At 42.5% G+C, this 24,032-nt stretch overlaps 1 protein-coding gene across 1 annotated transcript; it reads right to left on the reverse strand.

The window, feature by feature from the left end:
• Positions 1-619: 619 nt before the first annotated feature.
• Positions 620-24,032, reverse strand: ESRP1 (epithelial splicing regulatory protein 1). Its single transcript, XM_075415236.1, has 13 exons — positions 23,901-24,032; positions 23,604-23,732; positions 22,619-22,732; positions 18,707-18,821; positions 11,005-11,103; positions 10,844-10,898; positions 8,890-9,000; positions 8,669-8,801; positions 8,547-8,589; positions 6,778-7,079; positions 5,024-5,242; positions 2,780-2,978; positions 620-947 (listed from the first exon to the last, which is right to left on the reverse strand). Exons 1-13 carry the CDS (start codon positions 24,030-24,032, stop codon positions 775-777), a joined length of 1,824 nt encoding a protein of 607 aa, XP_075271351.1. The 3' UTR covers positions 620-774.

Below are 24,032 nucleotides of genomic sequence, written 5' to 3' on the forward strand. Positions count from 1 at the left end.
CACTGGTCATAATCTAATGGAAGACTTGAGTTCTTTAGCAGGTTTCCTGACAAATGAGGAGTGGTTTATGGCTTACAGGGAACATGGCTCTTTCCAAGGCTCCATGACTGCAAAGGGCAAATAGTATCGAAAGCTTTTGTTCTGTAGAAAATAGCTAATACATCCAGAAAAGCCAAAAGCCCTTTGTGAGAGATGTTTATGAGGTCAGGAAAAATATATGCCTCTATATGCTTTACATACGCATTCAATACATATGTTTCAATGCAGTACTTTTTATAAATTAGTAAACAGTTTTCACCATAAAGGTCAAAAGTTATTTTATTAAAAAAACAGATGCAGAATTTCAGAAGATGTTAGGGCAGAACTGATCCACCTGTTCTAAAGAAGGGCCAAGGGATTCTTTACAGACATGGGAAGGAGTGCTGCACACACTATTTCCCACTGAGGGCACAACAATGTAAGCTAACAAATTTAAGAGGCATGTTAAGTGAAGAAAAAAAAAAACAACTCAAAACAAAAATCCCACTGTAACTGTGTGAGTTATGGTGTTGTTTTTTTAAAAAAAAAAAATGAAAAAGAAATCAACACTACCTGAAATACTCTAAAACTTGGGAAATCCCTAGATATCCCTAAATTGTTTCCCTGAACAAGATACCAAATAAGCTGTTCTTGGTAGCACAAGCTTTTAGCACAGCAGACAATGTTCTTTTCAGAGCTTTGTGCATTTGCTCCAAAAAAAAGACTTCTTTGTTCCTGCTTGGTTTCTCTTCTGCTTTACCTGGGGTAGTATGCTGTGTAGTTCATGAAGAGCTGAGCCCCAGCAGGGTAGTACGCTGTGGAGGGCTGGAGCGTTCGTGGGTTCAGGAGCACGGATGGCTGATACAGAGCAGCTTCTGTTGGCACAACTGCAGCAGGAGCCGGAAAGGAGTAGGATGGGGGTGAAAGGCCTAAAGGGAACAAATGGAAAGTAGATTAAGACCTTTTGAATTCCAGCATATATATGTCTTAATTAGCTGAACAACTCTGTGGTAAGTTAAGAGCCTTCACAAGCTTCTCATTCTCTTGCTCATCACAGAAAATAAATCTGAGCCACCAATGTAAGCCTGAGTACAAGTGTTGTGCCCACTCCCCCAGTCAAAAGCAAAGTCAGTAATACACAAAAAGTCATCTCTCACTTTGGGAATAGGGTCTCTTTCTGTAGAGGAGACCAGTTTTTCTTGTCGAGGCTCAGACTTAACGAAGTCTCCAATCAAGGCTTGTGAGACTTCTCCACTACAAGAAGGAAACTTCTGTGCTAAAGATCTGCCTAACATTGCCCAGAGCAGGGGACACCTTCTCATCCTGACACTCCCTATCCTCCAAACAGCTCTGTCTTCATTTAACCAACAGCAGAGTGAGAAAAAGTCATGGCTCTGCAGCTTCAAGTGTTAACAATGAATTTTAAAAACAAAAGTGCACTTTGCGGTGTTTCAACAAGATGCAAGGCCCTAAATGGATTCTCACTGATGACAGTTCACCCTCCTACTTCACCACTCTCTTTTCTTCCCTTTTCCCCTCCTCAGTGCCATAAGAGTGAGCACGTAAAAGCTTTATCTATAACTCTGAATAGCAAAAACAGAGGCTTACTTTAAAGTGACACTTTGGGATGGGGCAGTGACAGCCGAAAGGGCTAATATATCGCTAGCATTTGTAGTTGGAAATGGGAACACTACCAACCAAAGAGTGCTCAAGTTTAGGGCTCTGCCCAAGAACCCATCCTAGGGGCTCTCAGGAGAGGCTTCCAACCCCTGTCTGTAACAGCTGTCACATAGGACTACATACTGCAGATACTTGCTTTGCAAAAAAAAAAAAAAGAAATCTAGGTACCTGGAAAACTTATCTCCTAAGGATTAGCTAAAGGTCTATTCACACTCAAAATGAGCCACACCCAAGAAGTTTGCTGCCATGTTGGCAGCTCTGACTAGGATTTAGAGGGCACTTCTTAAAAAAGCCAACAACAACAATAATACATTTGCATAGAGACAGAGAGAAAGCTCCTACTTGACTACCTTGCCATTTATGATCTTGGAAGCAAAGTATTATTTTTCCCATAGGCTCAGATTTATATGGCACATATGCTTAGTAAGTTAGCCCTTGAGCTCTTGAAGCATTTCCCACAAACATTTGTCTAGAAGTCCATGTTCATCCTAGTAGCACCGAAGCACTTAACTTTACATGAAATACAGTTTCTGCAATTCTGAGACCAAAGCTATGTGCATTTTACTCCCACATGGGCAATCTCAATTCTGTATGAACAGCAAAAAGCAAAGGGACAGTTCAGTAGGGATTCAATAGGCAGAACACATGTAGTTAAGTCCCAATGAATACCATTACCAGTTGTTTCCTGAGTTAAGTTTTGGAAGTGAAAGGGGAAGGGCTTTTACTTGACATGTTCATCATGATGCGAAATGTACATACAAATTAATTTAAATGGGAAATTGTTCTTTAAGCTCTAGTCAGGGCTTACAAATTACTTCCCAGAGTCATGGCTCACTCTGGCGAAGTCAAGTTTCAGAGAGAGGAGGGGAAGTTTGCCACTGGAAAAGCCAGAGTAATTTTAAAGTGATTCTTCGGTCATAGTAATTCACAACCAAAGGGAAAAATAATGATTGCAAGCTGCTGATGATTTAAGATGAAATCTAGCACTCCTTTCCAAGAATCAGAATCACAGTCAAGAAAGCAGCTCCAACACCTACCCGCACATAGCGTAGAGTATTGGCAAGACCCATGCAAAACTTACATGGTAACTTACATGGTGGCGGGGACAAGCCATTTCGATTTAAAGTGCCCCCCATTAATACAAAGTTCATCTCCTCAGCAGAACATTGAAAGACTTCAACATATCTGTCCTTCATAGTCTTCTTATGACACTTCTGCGCAGCCAGAAAAGCTCGGTCTGCAGATTTCATCTGAATAAAGGCATCTCCCGATGGACGTCCCTACAAACAAGGCAGACAAAACGAAATATTTCTGGAGCTCCAACGAAGTAGCAGCATAGCAATAACCTGTGTTGTTAAAAGCAGTCTCTTCAGCCATAAATATATTCATCTCCAAAGTCAAGTACAGTCAAGTCATCCCTAGCACCCATCACCATATTTAAGCTCTCCTCCCTAAAGTTTCACCCCCTATTGCTGAAGAATCCTAGTCTGCCCGCTGCATCATATGGGCATTCTGCCAACTTGTGCTAACTTGCATACATTTATTTACCTGTTTCAATTAAGCTACATTGTAACTTAAGCCATGTTACTTCTATCTTTAAAAAAAATAAGGACACCTATGGGAGAGACTACATTCAGGGTACTCTGGCAAGAGCAGGTCTCTGGGTACCTATTTAGTAAGAGTGCAGAACTGAAAGATCTAATCCACGTTTGTTATGTGTGCTTTTTAAAATTCAAGGACAAATACAGTCAAGTGCCAAATATTAAATAATTTTTTAAAAATTATTTTTGCTAAGGCAAATGTGAGCTGGGATGTTTTAGAAGGGTAGTATCCTAAGGCTTAGTATGAGCTTGTGGAGAAAAAAAAAAGATGACGTCCTTATATACAGCTATAAGCGAGTGGGATATGTAACTGGGAGCAGTCATTTTAGCCAGAAGCAGCTGCTGACTTAAATAAGCCAAAACTACAGGTAGAGATCTGAAGCCAGCTCTAACTTAAGTCCTGGGCCAGTTTTTCTAGTTTCAGAGGGAAGAACAACTTTATCACCATCCTTTACACAGATGGTCATAATTAGAGGGTTGAAACCAGGAATAGTGGGAGTAGGGAGAGCGTGCAGAAAGATAAAAATCTAGTAGTCAGGAAAAAGCAGTATCTGGAAAAAAAAAAAAAATCCAACAGCTTTGGGCCAGGCTGGCAGAGAGCTATCAGGGCTACATACATACACCAATTTCTTTCTCCAGGTTCTTTTCTTACTGCTGGTGGCAAGGGCTGATTCTACTGTAAACCATTACTTGCGCTTTAACATTTACATAATTTCTTTGCCTCTCCTAGGTTTGCACATTCTTTAGTTTTTCAGCCTTGACTAGGTCAAGTCCTCACAGACACAGAAATCTCTTTAGATAGAGAGGTACTGGAATAACTACAGTCCCTTCTCCCTCCTCACACCTCCAAAACACAGAAGCCCCACTCCAGGACAAGGAAATATTTTGTAGTTTCAGTTTAGGCTTAGTGTCAACAAAAACAATTTTAGAAGAACCCTTTTTATACCACAATAATCAGTGTAATCAGTGCAACTACTCAGGGCATCTCCATAGAGTTAGAGGAGCCTCTCCTCCCCCGAAAGTCACAAGACTATGCAGATAAAGGCGAGCACAACAACGCACAATCCTTTGTCTAGAAAGTTTTGGTAGAAACTGCTTCCAGAAAACAATGGCAAAGACGTGACTGTTTATTCATGTCAATGAGCTGTTAATCTTGGTGCTTAGCTGTGACTGTTTAGAGAAAGCAACCACACAGTTCAGGAAGCCCGAAACTTCAGCTGCTGACTTATGGCATAGGAAATCCTGTCTCTAGCATGCCGCAGTCACGTATGTCCTCAAATATACCTGAGGCACATTGTTCAGCAAGGCAAGGGCAAATCACTCCTCTGAGAACTAGCACTGCCCACACTTTTGTTTTGAAGATAGTCCTCGCCTGGTACAAGAGGAATTATGCATGCTGTTGAGCAAGACTCTTCAGTTCAAGCCTTCTACAGTGCAGGACCACAGCTGCAGCAGCTCTGGGAACACCAACCCTACCCAAAACTGTGGCTTAGATTTAGGCACACAGGTCTCAGTAGCAGAAATCACTCTGCAGCAAATGCTGCAGCAGAGTTCAGATAAGCCAACTCATTTGTTACCAGGACACTTATAGAGGAGAGCTGGAGGCCAATTAACACCGTTAGTGTCGACCCCAGAAGTGCTTCCCTAATGAAACCATCAGAAAGACCATGTTCGCATATCCAGCCAGTTGGCACAGACTGGCTAGAAACGTGGTGCCTACCAACCTGGTGATTTAGTACCATGTGAACTCCATGGGTCCGAATATCTGTGGAAAACTCCCCCAAGAACTCCAGGATGTCCTCTATAGTAGCAGCATAGGGAAGACCACGCAAACGTATGCAGTCTCTGACGTTAGTGGGAGGCACAAATTGTTGAGGTAATACTGGAAGAATGGGAGGTGTTGGGAGAGGAATGAGAGGCGTGGAAGAGTACCTGTTCAGCACCTGTGCAAACCAGGAAAACAGAGGTTACAGAAAGCCTCCTCACTCATTCTACAACTCAGAGGAACTGAACGTAGTAACACCAATGCTATCTGTTTTCACTCTGGACAGTATTTTAAGAAAGAAGCGAGCTAGATTCTGGGCTTCAACCACAGCTGTAGTGCTTAAAATTCAGATGTTTTAAAGTAAATCTTTGGATCATTCTATCTTGAAAAACATCATTTCATTTTGGATAATTTACTTGAACTCTTGCACAACTTTCAGAAGACCTCTTAGAACATGAAACTTGTACTTCTACAGTATTTTTATTGAGAAAATATCCTGAAGCATTCTACCATCTAAAGAGTCGTGGGTTACACTCCTATCTAAAAATATCTCCTCTGCAAAACGGTACGAGAGTCTGGGAAGTAGAAATGTATTTCACTTCCAAACATACCTAACTTCAGATGCAATAGTCCATCACGTAACATAGGTGGTGTTATTGAGTCACAGTATCTGTAACAGAGTCATGCTTTGAGATTTCTTATTACTAATTTTAACAGTAAAAACCCTGCCTGGTCAAGACTTCACCGAATATTCAATTACTACTCTAACTTTTGCTGAGCAGGATTAAGATTCATTTACATTTATACAGTTATCAGAAGGTTGTGCTAAACACAAACTTATGAAAGCGCTTGATAAAAACACAATGACAAGAGTGAGTGTTGCAGCTATGCCTTCTCATCATCAGTGCTGTCCTTCAAACGAAGCACGAAAATCTCTACATATCTGGGGGATCAGAGTTGCGCCATTGCTTGGTTACAATGACATGGTTATTGGTTGGCCATAATTTGCATCATAGATGAGACCTTTTAGAATCACCTCTAGAAGTTACTGACCTCAACTGAAGCTCTACAAATCTTTGGAGACATACATACACAATCTTCTCAGCCCTACTTCCTTTCCCTGACAGCATAACTGCAATTAATGGTCCATTAAGCCATGGCAATGCAAGAGGGGGCACTCTTCAGGCCCAGTTTCACAAAGTCCTACCATTCTCTGCTAGGTAGCCAGTGCTGGCATAAGATGGCCGAGACCTGCCTTTAGAGGCAATTTGTAAGACTCTTCAGATAAATTGCTCTGAAGACAACTACCTCAAAAGTTTCTGCTTTTCCGTGACAATGACTGAAGATAAGTCTTTTAGATCAAGATTTGTTGCTAATGCTCCTCCTGAATACACCATCATTAGACAAATGCAGTATCTGCAGTGTAAAGCCCTAGACCCACATAAACTTTCTGCTATAACTGGCGTTTGCAAGGCTAGTGGAAGCTAAAATCCCAAAGGTTTGTATATATGATTGAGAACATCCATATACTTCAAGTTCTTATATTTAGAGGGTCTAAAACCTCATGGAAATGCAGACAGTGCTCTTTCCAGCAACAGTCAAGAGAGAAGAGAAGAGAAGCTTTCAAGTCAAGGCCAAGCAGTGTTTGCTGCCACTACTGTACTGTATGAGTTTGGATTACAAGCAGCCATCATTTGTAAGCTTTAGACCCACCTGCTGAACTTCTGCTGCAGTGCTCCTGAAGAGTTCAATGTACCTTTTCCCCAGCAAGTCCTTATGCTTTTTCAGTGCATTTTGTGCATATTCCTCACAAGCAAACAACACAAAGGCATCCCCTGTTGGTCTGCTGTCAGGGTATGTGACAAACAGGACTCCTTCCTTTCCTCCTGTTACTGGGCAGTGCTGGCCAAAGAATGTCAGCACTTCTTCTGTTGTTACGTTGAAAGGAAGACCTCGCATCCTCACAATCACTTGGTTTTCTTTCGACAAGAACTGTGCAACCTCGTTGGAAGTGCCTTCAACAAAAAGAAGTACAGGAGCACTTAAGTCTATGCAGCCACATAAAATCACGAGCAAGTCTGACATAGCTACCTCCTCCTCCCTACAGACAGTTTTTGAGCAGGTAGAACAACATTTGCCTCCAAAGTCAGGAAGAGATGTCCTACTTTGATTAACTAGGAAGATGGTACAGGACACTTCGCATTAAAGTCTAACAATGTTACTCCATCTCTTGGAAGAGTCATCCTTATTCAAAAGGAAAATAGAAAGAACTTCCAATCTTCAGAGCCCAAGGAAAATAGTCTGTGAATCTCTTGCACAAACAGTATCTGCGCTACCGTTCACCTCACCTTTCTAGCTTATGAATACCTTTGGCATGCTCTGAAGCTACAATATATAGTAACTAAGTACCCAGCCCATTATGCTGGGAAAGCAAGTTGGAAGGGCATGTTGAAAACAGCTCAGGAATGTCATCCTATCCTGGTAGGACTGTCAAAGTCCACCAATTCTACTTTCAGTATCTCTAGGAGAAGACCACTGATGCTCATACTTATAATGCTACCCTAACCAAAGCTAGCTGCTAGCGAACTTCACATCTTAAAGTGGTCCTTTCACTTACAGTTAGCTCATTCAGCTAAGAATTTTGGTGGTGCCAGACACGCACCATTTTTCCCCCAGCGTCAGTGTGCAATGTCTTTACTTTGAATGGTATAACGATTACCAAGCTATCAATTAGCTATTTGACAGCTTAATAGCCTCTCCCACTCTAAAACCTCAAACTCAGACATCCCGTTAGTCATTTACAATCCCCAGACCAAATCTTTGTCAGAAACCAACAAGGACCTTAAGGTAGTATTGCAGTTACATAAACAGCTTATTTAACTCAAAGCCTGTATGCTTGTAGTCATAAAAGGGAGGAAAAGAGACCACGGGAGAGTTTGTAGAGCAAGTTTTGCAGCCTTCCAATTCAACGCTGCAAATATTGAAATATTCCCTTTAAATAAGCATTCCCCCTTTAGTCTGAGGCAAAGATTTGACTTGAAGAAAATCAGTTCCATAAATCCCTTGTTATTTACACTGCGGTATCTGTGTGCTTTTACATACAAGTCTCTAGAGCAACAGCAGTTATACTGTTTTGACAAAACTACTCTGGTTTTGTTTATCAACAACCAATAACATTTAGGTCCCTTCAGCTAAGAAGATGACCTAACAAATTATGTTCCTATGCAAGATCACCTGGCCTGATCAAATCCTTATTTGATAGGCTCTTTGAAAACAGTGAGAATATGGAAGAGAAAGATGGACAGAAATAACAGAAAGTCTTGGACTGCTGCTAGCAGAGTACATAGTTGGCTGATGTGTTGATTACTATTTGCTCAAAGAAAGAAAATGAAAGACCATATCCAACAGGAGCAGTTTATAGCAAAAAGTTAGTTACAGATACTGATGGAACAAACCCTCCCTTCTCACCCCCTAAAAATTACCTCCTGCAATTTTAAGGAAGTCTTCACCTGTTGCCTTGTATACCTAGGGAAAGAAAAGAGTGTGATTGACATAGTATTCGCACTTCTGTTGAGAAGAGGATTTCAAAGCCAGTGTCACGCACCTCAATGTATCGATTCCCCATGTGATGCTTGTGCCTTTGTAGCGCTAGATCTCTATGCTCTTCGCTTACGAACCTCACAAGAGCCTCCCCATTCCTCCTACCTTGGGCATTGAGACAGAGTGCAGCACCACCCCTGCAGGATTTAAATCAAGAGAAATAAAACTCCATGACTGACACAGACAAAGCACTACAAATGTAGAGGTAAATTCTTAGCTACTAACTTGGCAATATTCAAGCCTTTGAAGAATCTCGCTATGTCCTGGTCAGATGACTGCCACGGCAATCCTCTTGCTCGGATAACAGCATTGTCATCCACAAGTTCCATCTTGCTGCTGCAGGCACAGAAAGAGGGAGTAATGCAGAGATATCTGCCTGTAGTACCCACCACACACCACCCTCCCTGCTTGTCACCTGTGCTCCAGGGACAAGCTTCTGTCCCTGCTCCGTGTCTGCTGGATGGCACTGCCAGGGCGGCATGGGCTAAGTGCCACCACCATCCAAAGCCACTGCACATGTCACCTCAGGGAACATCGGCTCTGTTAAGCCACCCCTTTCCCAGCTCCCCTTTCCTGCTTCACCACATTTGCTCTCTGAGCGTGTTTTCAATTTACTCCCCACTCCTGACATAGCAATGGTTTGTGCTTCTCCATTGTCTGAACAGGGTTACTGGGATAAAACTAAACTTGCTGTTCTAATGGTAGCTACATGGAAATTGAAACAGAGCAGTTGGCTTGTGACTGGCTTTTACACACTGTCGCAGTACAAATAATAAGCACTAACCTCGGTTACAATCTAAGACCAAATATGTTCAGGGCTATACTCAGCACACAGACTCCTGCTCAGAGTTTAGGTTTAACATTGCTTGTTCAGGCCATCGCTGTGCTCCTAGAGACTAATATAGCTACAGGCTACATTAGCTGCTTAGCATGGGAATAGCTCAGCCACAGAAAGCCAGGTTTAATTGGTCATTACCGAAGTCTCTTTTGTTCTCTTACAGGTTAAAAGTGCCATGTAGAACACAACGCTTACAGCTACACAAGGCTGCCTTTCTGGCTATTGCAAGGACAGGTTTTTGCATAGAAAAGACTACGGGATTGATTGAATGGATGAAGTGTTGTTCAGCAGCCATACAAAAGGGTAGTGGTATGCCCTGTTGTAGGAGGGTCATGTTTCTCGCTTATATTTTAATTTCTCAGGTGGGCTTTCCGTACGTAGGTGTCTGTCCCAAACTGTTCCCTCCTGCCTCCTGATTCTGTACTTCTCACTATCACAAGTCACATGAGCATCTTCTACCTCATCCCAGGATTTTGCTAGTGAAAGGGAAAAAGTTTAGAACAATGCTAAAACATAACCCTGAACTAATCTCACTGGATACTTTCTGCCAATATTGTTGCATTATTTTGGCTCAAAAGTGCAAGCATCATCTACTATTATGACAGTTCCTTAATCTCCAAGAGGGAAGTAAGTATTGGTACGAGACAGGAATATAAATAAGGTCAGATTAACACCAGTCTCTTGTGAAACTGCAGAAGGAGTACCCAGCAAACCACCGAGAAAAATCTGTATTTGCACAAATAAAAGCATGCTTACATTAAAAAAAAAAAAAAACAAAAAAACCAAAAAACCCCACACAAAACAGTCATCAAAAGTATACAGAGCTTTGTTTAAAACATATTTGGGAAGATGACAATAACAACAGCTTAAGCAATTGACTGGTAGCATAGCATCTTTGGCAAAGTATCTTTATGGAAATGTTTCTTCCCTATAGAAAAGAAATAATAATTATGTGTATTCAAGTAACTGCAAAACAGATTGCAGGAAACATAAGAGTTCGTACCAATAGGGTTACTTCTACAAAAATACTTACGTTTGTTGTTAATAGCACAGCACACTTAACACCAATTATAAGCATTTATTAGCAGAACCCAGAAATACCAGCCGCTAAGAGGCAATACTGAAGCCTAGCAAGAAAACTGACTTGCATCTGAGTATAGAATATCTGTTCCCTTTCCCACTTCAAGCATCTAATTTATTCCCACAGTAGCGGGAAGATAAATAGATATAATGGTAACAGCTATTTGCAAATTAGGATTACAGAGAAGTACATCTTATCTAAGCGGTATCTTGAAAGAAAAAAGGCGGGGGGCATAGCAAGAAGAGAGAGGAGGTACTTACCAAGGCCCACTTTCAAATTTGTAGTTCACTCTTTCTGGATCTGCAAATCTGTGATCTATGAAACACAGTACAAGTTATCTTGTTTTTGCTCAGTGTACAAGAAAGGCAGTAAAAAAAACCAAGCAAGCAATACAGAAAACTTGCTCGTCGCAATCACTTACTGTATGGTTCAGATATTAGTGTTAAAATAATATTCCCCATATCTTCAACTTGAGAGGCTCCATAGGGAAATGCTGGACTGTTCTTGTCAAGATTTAAATCTTTATGCTGGAGTTAAGTCAATCATCACCAAACAGATTTCTAATTGGCTTACTGCTAGAGCAACTAGCTTTCATGTTATCCAGGATGGCAAATCACTTCTCAGGGGAAGATTTAATCCCTTTTCCTGCTGGGATACATTAGTTGTTCTGCCTTGGCTTCCAACTACTGCCACCTGCGGGAGAGTGAGGTCACTCCAGAAAGCGTCTGGGGACATGAGACCCCATAATAAGGACATATATATTTAATATAGTCATGAATTATTTATGTTTGACAGATACACTTCTGCATGCAGAAGAGACTGAAGTCCTGTCCTCTTTAATTAACATCTCCTTCTATCTCTAGGGGAAGATCTGGGGAGGGAGAAGCAAGCCATCAACCAGAAGCTCCAGAAAAAGCAGGATATACCATATGCTTTCTGAACAAGTAAATCACAAAGTAGAATAAATCCTTACTCACCACTGGACAAAATTTACAAATGGCATCTAGTCTAAACCTTGCCTATTAGAAGTTACAGCCTGAGGGTTTTTTTGCTGTTACACAGAAGCATTTTGAGAATCTAGTAATAACACACCATTGTGGATAACTAAGAGACAAAACAGAGTCCCACAGCCCTTGTCTTCTTGAGTCTGTAGGATTACGGAACATGATAGCAAGGATCAGCTCTCCTGCCAATAGAGATCAGGAAGCATTACATCCTGGAAAGACAGGCCATAGAATGACCAGGTAAAAACCCTCATGTTCATAAAGATAGTCTAATTTAAGTTGCACATACTGTCTTTTTTCACACAATTTCAAATAGAGTTTATTATGGTATCTCTCCCACTTCCTGCCATATTTACCTCTCTCTAACGCCAAGCTGGACTGTAAGATTACTTGCAACTCTACTCCAACATTTCTAAAACCAATTTTTAAAAAGTTCTTTTCTACCCACATCTTCTTTGAAGAGTGTAGGGTAAAAAAAACAAATGCAAAACAAGAAGTGAAATATAAAGCAGTTTGGGAATAGGAGTTACTTTTTTGATTTTTATCACTTTGCATCAAGACTTCAGAACAAAAGTGGAAGAGTTTCCTAAATAAAATCTATCCTGGCATGGCAGTACAGTAATGCAAGACATTCAAAACAGTCAAATGCACCAATTATTTGCCCACACTCCCACAAAACTACATTAAACACATTTCAAGTGCTTAAAAGAGTCTGCATTTTGGTGCTCAAAAGTTGCTTCTCAGTCCAAGATAACAAGGTTCCTCTGAAAAGAAAAAATGTTTGCTCCACCTAGAGCTGAGCACATTACTGAGTTGGCAGATGCCACACGAAGGGCAGGGAAGAGAGCAGCAGCTTCTGTTAGAAACAGACACCGTGTGCCAGCTTTCTCCTGTCATCTCATCAACAGGGGAGGCAGCACAAATTTCACTGTGAAATAAATTTGAATTGAAATTCCCTCTTATTTGTGGGATGACTGCAAGTCACTGTTACAAAACAGATTATTCTTTAAATAGTTTTTGAAGTTTAACTGTTATCTTGTTGTGAGGTGAAATTTTTCACCCGAATTAACGAACCCTTCTTTCACAGCAAAGAAAGGAAAGCCTCTGTGCCAACACAATACACTTTGAAGCTAACTTGATTTTGATTCTTTGCTGGTTTTAAGCATGCATTGGAGCATGGAAGGTGAAAGGATGGTGCTTAGTCTTACCCACACATTTAAAGTTTAAGTGAATTATCATAGTTTAAAAAAGACGACAAACCAGTGATCCCGCCCCTCCAACTGCCTCACTAAAAACAGTTTGCTAGCCATTGCCATTACCCTGTCTCCTGGTACCTTCATTGGAGTGAAGTAGTGAGCAAATTAAATGGTTTTCTTAAAAACCAAGCTAAAAATCCTGAACAAGCCACATGCAACTATCCCAAAGCACAGTTTAAGAGACTATCAGTATTTATGACAACAAGAAACTTCTTCATTGCAATGCCTTTTCCTAAGCCCTACACTCAAGCTAATCTTCTTCCCCACCCCCTGGGGAAGGAGGGGGTTGAAAAGAAAACAAATAATCCACAAACAGACTGCCTTACAGAGAGACTGCTTAATCAGCACCATGCAAATGTTTCTGGGCACCTGGTGTATCAGAGCAGAGGAGCACTTCTCCTCCTTTTCCTGACACCTTTCTCCCCGCAGCATCCAAGACCTCTGCACTGCACGTCCACAGAGACTCTGCTGCCCGTCCAGGGAACCAGAAGCTGCTGAAGATGCAGGTATAGGAACTCTGGTCTTGCCTGACATTTTTTCCTGAAGATTTTGGAAATGTTATCTTTCCTCTGTCACAGTCAAGAGAAATTGGGCAGGAGTTTCAATAGCTGTTACAGCAGGGGACATGCACACACATGTGCACACACGTGCACTTGGCTGTTAGACTGTGCTGTCAAAACTGAAGAGACATTTCAATTTTTCCTTTTTGCAGAGCCAAAGATCCCTACAAAGCGATCAGCCACCAGAGGAGAATGCAGCAGCGTGACAGAGCTGGGAATTTGAAGCAAGGCTATCACACAAGGAATAACAAACTCCCCCACCCCACGTTCGTTTTCTTCAGAAAACATTTTCATTGAAAATATTGATCAACAAGAGATACAGTTCCTAAAAACACCCAAATGCCGACAGGAGTTGGTACCAGGTGTTCAGACACTGGGAGTCAGTTGTGCCAAGGAACTCTAGATTAATATAAACACAGTGGGAGGGGAGGAAGAAAGTCATCAGCATTAGTAGGAGTGAGAAATCGCTCACACCTTCGTGTCTGATTAGCTAGAAACAAGGCTTTTAGGCAAGACTGGAAAAAATTGATAGCTTTCTGCATATGTAAAGGAGCATGTTAACAACCTTAACTAAGTGAAAACCTGAATTCCAATGAACAAAATAGACTATATACCGACGGATTCCTGCGCACAGAGGCACTGGCAATTATGGACACTTAGGAAAAAGCTTTCAATAGAATAGTTTTTATGAAACCCACCTCTTGTTCTTTGAAGGGATAGGAGATTGCACATGTTTGTGTACAGTGATATCTAAATGTTGCCTCTCCTGGGCAATTGGAAATGGTTGATTGCAGTGGATAAATCCAAGTTTACATTTACAGAAGTGTTAGAAAAAACACACCTGGCTGTCTAAAGCTACCATACGCAGAAGCATGCACACATATATTCTAGATGAAGCAACAGGCAAAAGACGCACCTAAATAACACGGCAGGATGGAAAACAAGGAGCTTCTTAATCTTGCTGAGCAGCTGTGGTACCACCTCCTGCAACACTCAGGAAGTTAGTAAGGGGAGGGAGTGTATTCTACATCAGAGTTACCTATGTCATATGAGAGAAATTTCTAAACCATTTGACCACTTCCTCAGATTTGTCACTGAAACTTTACCCTCCCACTGGCCCTGCCAGTGCCCTCCAAGACTTCTTCCCTCGCACCATCTCTTCCATTTCCCAGAGTCTCAACTCCTTTTCTTAACTATGGCAAAAAACACTGAACAACCGACACAGCTCTGAGATGAGATGACCTGAACCAGTATTGCAGTTGTGTTCTGCACTGATCCTCTTCCCGTGTTGTTCTGTTTTTAGCTCTCTTCAGGCATAAGATCACTTCTTTCTAAATGCTACTTTACATAAAGGTAATCTGATATTACCCAGTCGCTGGCTACTATCACAGGAAATACAAATAACAATATGCAAGATTCTGAAGTAATACCCAGTAATGGGCTTTTTATTGCCAGAGTTAAGAACTACTGGTTATAACTGCTTGACACAATTATTTTCAAGACACTCAGATCAAAAAAAAACAAAACAAACTCCAACAAGTTTCAGTTTCAGCATTGCAGTCTCCAGACTGTATCCAGCACATTAAGCAGGCAGTTCTGAAGTACGCCTACCTTTCTACTGACACCACCCAGCACATACTCCCAGTAAGGAGTTATCCTGACAAACCCAGTTCAGAGCTGAGTGGAGCAAGCCGTGCACTGGAAGAAGCAAGAGCTATTTGCCATTTAATGGCTTCTGCACACCCAATCTTGAGGCAAAGGATGAGTCTTCTGCAGAATACGAATAGTCATGCAAGCTTTGTTCACTCCACCCTGAAGGCACTCACAGCGGTGAAAACTGGCTCAGCAAGCTTTGCAAATCAAGAAGTGCAGCCCATATGGGAGGTACAGAGGGTGCAAGAACAACCCTGCTCCTTTTGTATACTTATACACGTTTAAAAAAAAAAAAAAAAAAAAGGATTTCAACAGACCTGAGTTCCTTTCTCTGCCAGAACATGATCACTTCTCTCAGGTTCTTTTTGTTACTTGAAATTTCTCATAATTGTCCTGCTGTCACTACTCTTACACAATACTGATTAAAGAAAGTTTGCCAGAAGACTGTCTCCTGCACTAAAAACTGTTTTGAGACCATAAGTTAGGCAGCAGTAGCACTCAGAGATAATAGTTACAACTAGTCTCAGTTCTTCCTCAGTTTCTCAAATTCCATGGCATTTTAAACATTTCCTTCTCTTGCATTAAAAGAAATCAGTGATTGTTTGCATATGAAATTTATAATTGGGGGGGAATGTAGAGCTTTCACCTGAGCTCTTGCATTTGGAATGGTTTCACTGCTGTACACAATTTCAAGGAGTTTGCTGAAAGAGTAAGTCCCAAAAGTACTTTCTGAAGGAATAAGAACCCAGCCAGTTATTCAGTTTAATATCACTATGTTCCTTTTTCAAGATTGTGCTTGCCTTGTCTGCAAGAAATACATAGCCAAGCACCAACTATCCAGTGTGTTATCCACTGGAATACATATCTTGATTGACTGTGCAGCAGGAAATTATTCCCCCTGTCTGTTGGGAGCAATAGAGTACATTCTCCATTTGCCTGTAATTTGTTGTTTAATCAACTGCTACCCATCAAAACAGAAGCATTTGGAAGAGTCCTAATAACACCCAGCTCTCCCCTAAACCTTTCGTATCACACAAGTTTCCTCTCACTGATCACAACCATCTCACACACAGGTAAGTGGAGATGTAAGCACATGAAGGTATGCACCCAAAAAACATTCTACTCCTGCTCCTACTAGTTTGTTAATGCAGGTCTTCTGCATGTCTAGTCAGTACCCTACTCCTAACCCAAAACCTTCTTTCCCCACCAAATGCTAACAAACCTGGCCCAGTATAGTTTGTGTGGCACAATTGATTGAATATTCTACGAATGCAGCCCTTTTAGCTATGGGGTGGAAGATTTGAGCTTCCTACAAGGATAACACGAGCTTGGTCAGGTTCTGTGCACTAATCTGCAACTTTGTTTCAATGTACGCCACTTTAAATTCTTTTTGTGTCCCCCATCCCAGCATATCCACTTCAAATACAAGTTACTTGTCATTTGGACATTTTCTTTTCTTTGCTACATAACTGTCCCAGGAGGAAAGTAACTGTCCCACTTATGTGAAGAAGGAAAAAATCTCTGCACGTAACTGTTTGAACTAGTCTTTAGACTTACCACCTGCTTCAACATTTTTTTTTTATTACAAGCACTACACTACATCCAAACTCTCCAAATGCAATTAACTAACACAGTTTCTGACACCAAGGAGACTAAGTTGGTCCATTTCAGCAAGGTGAAGAGAAAGAAAATTATCATATTTGTCAATAAAAAGGAAAACAAAAATTATTTCATCATTATGGTCTCTGCATCCTCCACCCCCAACACTCAAGCAGTAGAGGGCAGAGGCAGTTAATTTCAGCCATGTTGCATAAACATAACAAGTTTACAAAAAGGACCATCAGCAGCTACAAAACAAGACAAACCACAAAGATTAATATAAAAACAGAATGAAGTTGTTTAGGTTTATACACCTTAAGCAGCATATCAGATCCAGAATTCAGACAAGTTCAGAGCATGTGGATAGACTGACCAAGCCTCTAGGAACGTGGAGGAAATACTGCTGGCAATTGCCAAAACCACTCTCAGATGGTGCTGACTTTTTAAAAAGGGGCTTCCTGACTGTCAGGTAACACAGGGTGGTCTGCTCATCCATCCCAGCAGGCAGAAAGTGCACAGTCAGTCACAGTGCCTTAGCTGACCAGTGATGCTCCAAGGTGGCTGCAGTCATACAACTGTTTCCACAGTGGCAAGATGTACGCCAGACATTCACACGAGAAGGCAAAGGTATCTCTCCAAAACAGCCCAAGTAGCTCATTGTCTTTAACTTCTCCAGCTCATGTCAAAGCATCCCTAAACAATGTATTAATTTTTTGATCATAAATTTAAGAAGTATCCGTCATCCAGCTTCCAGACGATGTAACATAAGCATTTATTTTGTTTTTCTACATAAAAAAACAAAACAAAGTCACTCCTACACTAAGTGTACCACCTTGCTTCAGAGTAAGGAGAGAAGTAATTTCTGACCCTTCACTAGGTGAGATTAATCTTAATTTACAGATGGCAAGGCAGAGCAGACAGCCTCCAGTATTCAATCTTATGGTTAAAACACACACACAAAAAAAACCCAAAAAAAAAACCCCCACACAGAGATATTTTATGCGCCCCAACACAGGTACAAAGCCCAGGTACTAGTCCTGCAGTGAAAGGCCAAAACAATTGAGAAGCCACAGACTTTTGAGTCTGAAAAATACCAGCTCTTAATGGTAACTACTCTACAGACACAATAAGCTAGCCAGAGGAAAAAGTTATTAAAAATAAAGAGATATTGAAAAAAATACTCTCAAATTCCTTGATCCCTCCTTGCTAGACAGCTTTTGTGGTCACTGCTTCAATAGGTCAGTAGGGAAGTCAAGTGTTTTCCACTTCTGAGAGTGCATTTGAAACAAGGACTGGCACCTGCAGTAAGAGGGGAGCAAGGAGAAAGGCACAGCCAAATAATTCACAGCCCCAGTTTCGGCTCTGGTAACTGTATGTGGCATGCAAACAAAATCAAGCAAAGACTAGTAAAGAGCCAGATGGGACTATGTTACAGACCATGTAACACTATTCAAAAAGTAATTTTAGACATCCCAATCACTGAAAATGGAAACACATTACTGACTATCTTACTGCCAGCCCAGCCTCACCTTGCAACATGTAACACATACCGCCTCCATGAGACTGAATACCATGTGTGCCAAAAACATTCCTGCCTTAGGTTCACTCCCAAATCAAGGATTTGCTACAACTTCACATCAAGAATAATCATTCCCCCTCCTAAAAATTAAGATGGTCGCCCAACATTCATCCTTACCTAAAAATAAAATAAAAATCTAACTGATGCAACAAGCAACCTCACAACTTTAATACTAGGATTCCTATCAGCAACTTGAATAAATGTGCCAGTTACACTAAAGTTTAAAGAGACAAAACTATAAAGGAAGTAAAGAAAATGTACAGAAATGAAGAAGAAATACAGGATTTTTCCCCACAGGAGTGTGCATTCTCCTATGTTTTTATCTTTGTGAGAAAGCTCAGTACAGCTCCGAGTCACTCATTAAAGTTATACCACCCCAAAACATGTGTTGCAAGTATTACTCACGCATCTCTGTCCTAAAGTTCTGCCAAGGCTGTAACAGCAGTAGACACCATCACTGTTAAAAGGATACATTCTGTCATGGCCGCAACATCGAGTTTGCTAACATCAGGTGAGTCAGGGCAACACTTCTTGAACTCTTTCCGCAAGTCAAAAAAGGAGTAGAAGCATTCAGGCAGTAAGATATTCTGTAAAACAAAGTAACTGCTGTCAGCTAGGGTGAGTGTAACCTACTTTGTCTTTAGATAACAAACTTTCTAACAATTTCCTTACAATGAGTAGGAAACACAAAGAGCCTTTGCTACAGAGAAACTCACATAACTCTTAGCCACATAAGTATGTTCATAAAGTTTTTTGCTTAAGCAGCTTCTTCTCCATGTGGTTTAAAAAGAGAAATGTGCTTTTTCACTGCCAGAGAAACATTTGCTCTTATTACTAGTGCCTCAAATCCAATATGTATGTAGGAGAGCAAATGCCTGCTAGTGCAACGTTTATCATCAATTCTTGATTCCTATTTCAACTGTAAAAAGCCAGAGGGCATTCAGTTCAGTTTAGAGCCAAACAAATTTTGCAAGACTAGCGGAAGACGTTTTGGTTTATAGACAAGGCTGTGTTTCCAGAGAATATCCACACTTCAAATATTTATTCCCCCCCCAAAAAAGCAAACATCACCAAAAAAACCAACTGTGTGCAGATGATGGTTTGATATGGTGCAGAGGTTGTCAGTCTATGTGTGGTAATTGCTTTAATTGTAGTCTATGAAGCCAGGAGCAAGTTACATAGCCCGTTGGAAGTCAATAAATCCCTTTTTGCCTGACCACTACTACATCTACTACACGCTTTTAATTTGTTGGAGGGTGGGAAGGAAAAGACTCGGGGGAAGCTGTTTAAACCAACACAAATCCCTACTCCTTCAGTTAGTTCATCACAGAGCTTCAGCACAGAGACAATACTCCATATTCCACTTGGATGCTTGTTGCCTGCAATGCCTCTCTTGATCAAAAGTAAGGGCTTTCTGTGATTTAACGACTAGTTAGCCATTATAACAGAATGACAGGATATGCAAGAGCACATCTAGGGAGACCAAAGAAAGAAGTTTAGGCTCTAAAACAAGTTCGTCTGAAAACATTAGAGCTTATCTTTGCATATAGGCAGGTGCATTAGGCAAACCATACTCTTTAAAAACAAACTTCTGAAAATGCAAGTGTGCTTGCCAACATTTCCTGCTCTAGTTTTAGCATGGCTATTTTTCTTCCTCCGCGAGAGATCAAGTTCTGTACCTCACTGACATTCACTTGGAACAGTTGATGCCAATTCATTCTCCAAATACCATGAGCTGCTAGATTGGTTAGGACTAGGCATCTTAAGAAATAAACATATTCTCAAAATCCTAGTGACTTCTGCCTATATGGATTTTAGTGATCTCCCACTAAAACCTTTGGAGATACGCTAACCCCAAGAACTATTACAGGTCTCATACATCTGGTTTACTATATCTATAGGCAGCACAGAGCAGATTTCAAATGAATAATTCCTAACAAAACAGCAACAGAAGATTTTGATGAAGATTTGATTCTTATCAGCGAGCCCGTGATGATACAGAAAAAGGATGCATATCCCTTACACCAAGCAAACTTAAATAATCGTAGGAGTTGTCCCTTCTTTTATCCACATAATTGAACGGAAAGGTAAACTGTGTAAAACACATTCCCATTACAAGGGACAAAAAAGTCTGTTAAAAACCTGTTCCCCTATTTTCTCATATTATACTCTAAGACAAATTACGTATCTACATGTTTTTTTTTATAGTAGGGGTTGGAAGGGACCTCTGTGGGTCATCTAGTCCAACCCTCCTGCAGAAGCAGGGTCACCTACAGCAGGCTGCACAGGACCCTGTCCAGGTGGGTCTTGAATATCTCCAGAGAAGGAGACTCCACAACCTCCCTGGGCAGCCTGTTCCAGTGCTCCGTCACCCTCAGAGGGAAGAAGTTCTTCCTCATGTTCAGACGGAACTTCCTGTGCCTCAGTTTGTCCCCATTGCCCCTTGTCCTGTTGCTGGGCACCACTGAAAAGAGTTTGGCCCCATCCTCCTGACACCCACCCTTCAGATATTTGTAGGCATTTATAAGGTCCCCTCTCAGCCTTCTCTTCTTCAGGCTGAACAAGCCCAGCTCCCTCGGCCTCTCCTCGTAGCAGAGATGTTCCAGTCCCCTCACCATCCTCGTAGTCCTCCGCTGGACTCTCTCCAGTAGCTCTTCATCTTTCTTGAACTGGGGAGCCCAGAACTGGACACAGTACTCTAGATGAGGCCTCACTAGGGCAGCGTAGAGGGGAAGGAGAACCTCCCTCGTCCTGCTGGCCACACTCTTCTTGATGCACCCCAGGATCCCATTAGCTTTCTTGGCAGCCAGGGCACACTGCTGGCTCATGGTTAACCTGTCGTCCACCAGGACACCCAGGTCCCTCTCCGCAGAGCTGCTCTCCAGCAGGTCCACCCCAAGCCTGTACTGGTGCATCGGGTTGTTCCTCCCCAGGTGCAGGACCCTGCATTTGGCTTTGTTGAACCTCATCAGGTTCCTCTCTGCCCAGCTTTCCAGCCTATCCAGGTCACGCTGAATCGCAGCACAGCCTTCTGGTGCATCTACCACACCTCCCAGTTTGGTGTCGTCAGCAAACTTGCTGAGGGTACATTCTAACTCTTCATCCAGGTCGTTGATGAAGAAGTTAAACAAGACTGGGCCCAGTACTGACCCCTGGGGGACACCACTTGTCACCAGCCTCCAACTAGACTCAGCGCCGCTGATGACAACCCTCTGAGTTCTGCCATTCAGCCAGTTCTCTATCCACTTCACTGACCACTCATCCAGCCCACACTTCCTCAGCTTCCCTACGAGGATATCATGGGAGACTGTGTCGAAAGCCTTGCTGAAGTCAAGGTAGACAACATCCACGGCTCTCCCTTCGTCTACCCAGCCACTCATGTCATCGTAGAAAGCTATTAGATTGGTCAGGCATGATTTCCCCTTGGTGAATCCATGCTGACTACTCCTGATAACCTTCTTTTCTTCCACTTGCTATATATATATATAAGCACTGTCCCTTCACTATGAATCACAGTCCCTGTTTCTCTTCTAAGCCTTCAAAGCTATAAATACTTACAGCACCAACAAGTATTAAACTCATCCAACATCAGTTTTGTAACAGCACAGACGTGCGGCAGTGCCCCTTCAAAGATGAAGCTACAACTGATCACTGTGCCCACCAATTTGCTATGAGAGGAGTAGAACAGCTCAGTCACAGAGTGTTGCATGTTCATAGTAAACTAAAAAACGGGATGTTATTAATTTTGATGCAATTACTTCAGGACTAGAGACTCCGTATATTGCTGCAACTCTATCACTAATGAAAAGTAGGCAGGACCTCATAACACTGTTAGCGATTTGGCAACTCTGAAGTCACAGAAAACTCTAGACTATGGTACTAGTCATCACCCATAGCCTGCCTCAAACTACTGTTCAGCTCCTTACAAATTCAAGCACCACCCTCAGAGCGTCAATCGAATACACAAAGATTGAAAGTTGCTGAAGCTGAAGGTGAATGTAAAATTTCAAAAGGCAGTTTATGATTAAGGTGGTTAACTATTTGGCAACACTTCCAAATTCCCACCTATTAACCCATTGTATCTCCTACAACTGTAAGTGCTACAAGTACTCTGTTAACGAATTGCTCCTTTCTCAAACACTTAATTCAAGAAAGTCTGTCTTCTGACTTGACATAAAAATACATCTCCGGGCTACATAAGCGCAGGGCATTGTCTATGCCTTCCACATGGGCAGGCTCTTCAGTCTGGTAAGCATATTAACCTGTGAGCAGCGTTTGTACTACGGTTGTGTAGAAGCACCCTCACACTAAAAACAAGTTGATCAGTTTTGCAAGAAATCATACAAAACACTTTAAGAGTCAAACTTAAGCTACAACTACATACCTTTTTGGAAGCTTCAGGGTGCAGAACCTGTCTAATGTGCAACTGTCCATCAGTACAGAAACAGAAGGAAGTACCTACACCAATGTTCAGCTCATTGCTCACAGACTGATTAAACTGAAAGCAGGAACAACAAGAGACATACACGTAAAAGATCAGAGTGGCTGCACTAGGTAGTGTCATCAGTTGGTAACACATTATTCCTGGGCAGCAGGAACATCAAGCTGGAATTTCTTTTTCTAGGAGCCTAGCCCTTCACTTCTGTAGATTTGTTTTTACTAGCTAAGCACATGATAACTTTCACAATCATCTTCACAAGGAAATTGCCCCCCCGCCCCTCACTGAGAAGTGGCCACATGGACAGTCCATATCACAGAAAAAAATATTTTTCCAGGAGCATTTGCAAGAGGACTACAAGGAGACACAAAGCTGATTGGAGAGGGACTGCTAGGGCATGCTAGATGAGCATTTCAAGACAGGGCACTCGAGCATGTTGTAGAGGAGACAGGCTTTCAGCCCTTCCCTCAATTAGAATCACATACACCTCCCCGTCTATCTAGAGGCTTCAGCGCTTTCTCTTTCCCAGGACTGATAAACCACCACAAGCCTTAACAGGGCCTGCCACCACCTAGCCTTTTCAGGGGGAACCTAAACTTGGCCTCTCCCAAGACTGATTGGGGCTTACCTTCAGCCGAGACTCAGGGTCCAGCACAGCAGGAGATCAGGGCAGGGGGATACCTGATCCTGACCTTCCTCTCTTGGGGTTCAGTCCCTCCCAATGCGAACAAGCAAAAGGCAAGGCAGAAACCCCCCCAAAGCCCACCACACACCAGGCTGCCTGGCCCACACATGTCTGTGGTGCCCCTGTGCCAGGCTCCACTGCCCCAGTGGTGGTGGCAGAGGGATAAAGGGATGGTAACAGTGCCTCCACCCCACCAGGAAGCCCCCAAGGGAGACCAGCGCCCGGCAGCTACTTATGGGGCGTCACCTGTCTCAGCGCCTGCTCCAGCGGTGGAGCCAGCTCCAGGCTCTCCACATCCACCTGGGTGATCTCCTGGCACTCGGCCGTCAGCTCCGGGTGATCGGGCCGGACCAGCACGTCGTGCGGGTGCCCCAGCTCCAGAGAAAACAGAGGAGGGGCGAGTCATCTCCCGCGGCTGAAGGTCCCCACTGGCGGCACCAACCCCTGCCCTCCACCAGAGCCTACTCCAGCCCGGGGCACCCGCCGCCAGCCCAGCGCCGGGACCCAGCGGTTCGGGGGACTCCCCCCGTCGGGGGCAAATACCTCCTTGCTCCTCAGGTCGACCACTTTCCACAGGAGCTGGAGCAGCTCTCGCTCGTCCGAGCCCAGCCTCGCCCCGTTGGTGCCCGCCGTGGTCACGAAGAGGATCACCAGGTAGTCGGGAGACGCCGTCAT

The sequence above is a fragment of the Opisthocomus hoazin genome, chromosome 3 (genome assembly GCF_030867145.1).
Source record: "Opisthocomus hoazin isolate bOpiHoa1 chromosome 3, bOpiHoa1.hap1, whole genome shotgun sequence".
Classification (NCBI taxonomy): domain Eukaryota; kingdom Metazoa; phylum Chordata; class Aves; order Opisthocomiformes; family Opisthocomidae; genus Opisthocomus; species Opisthocomus hoazin.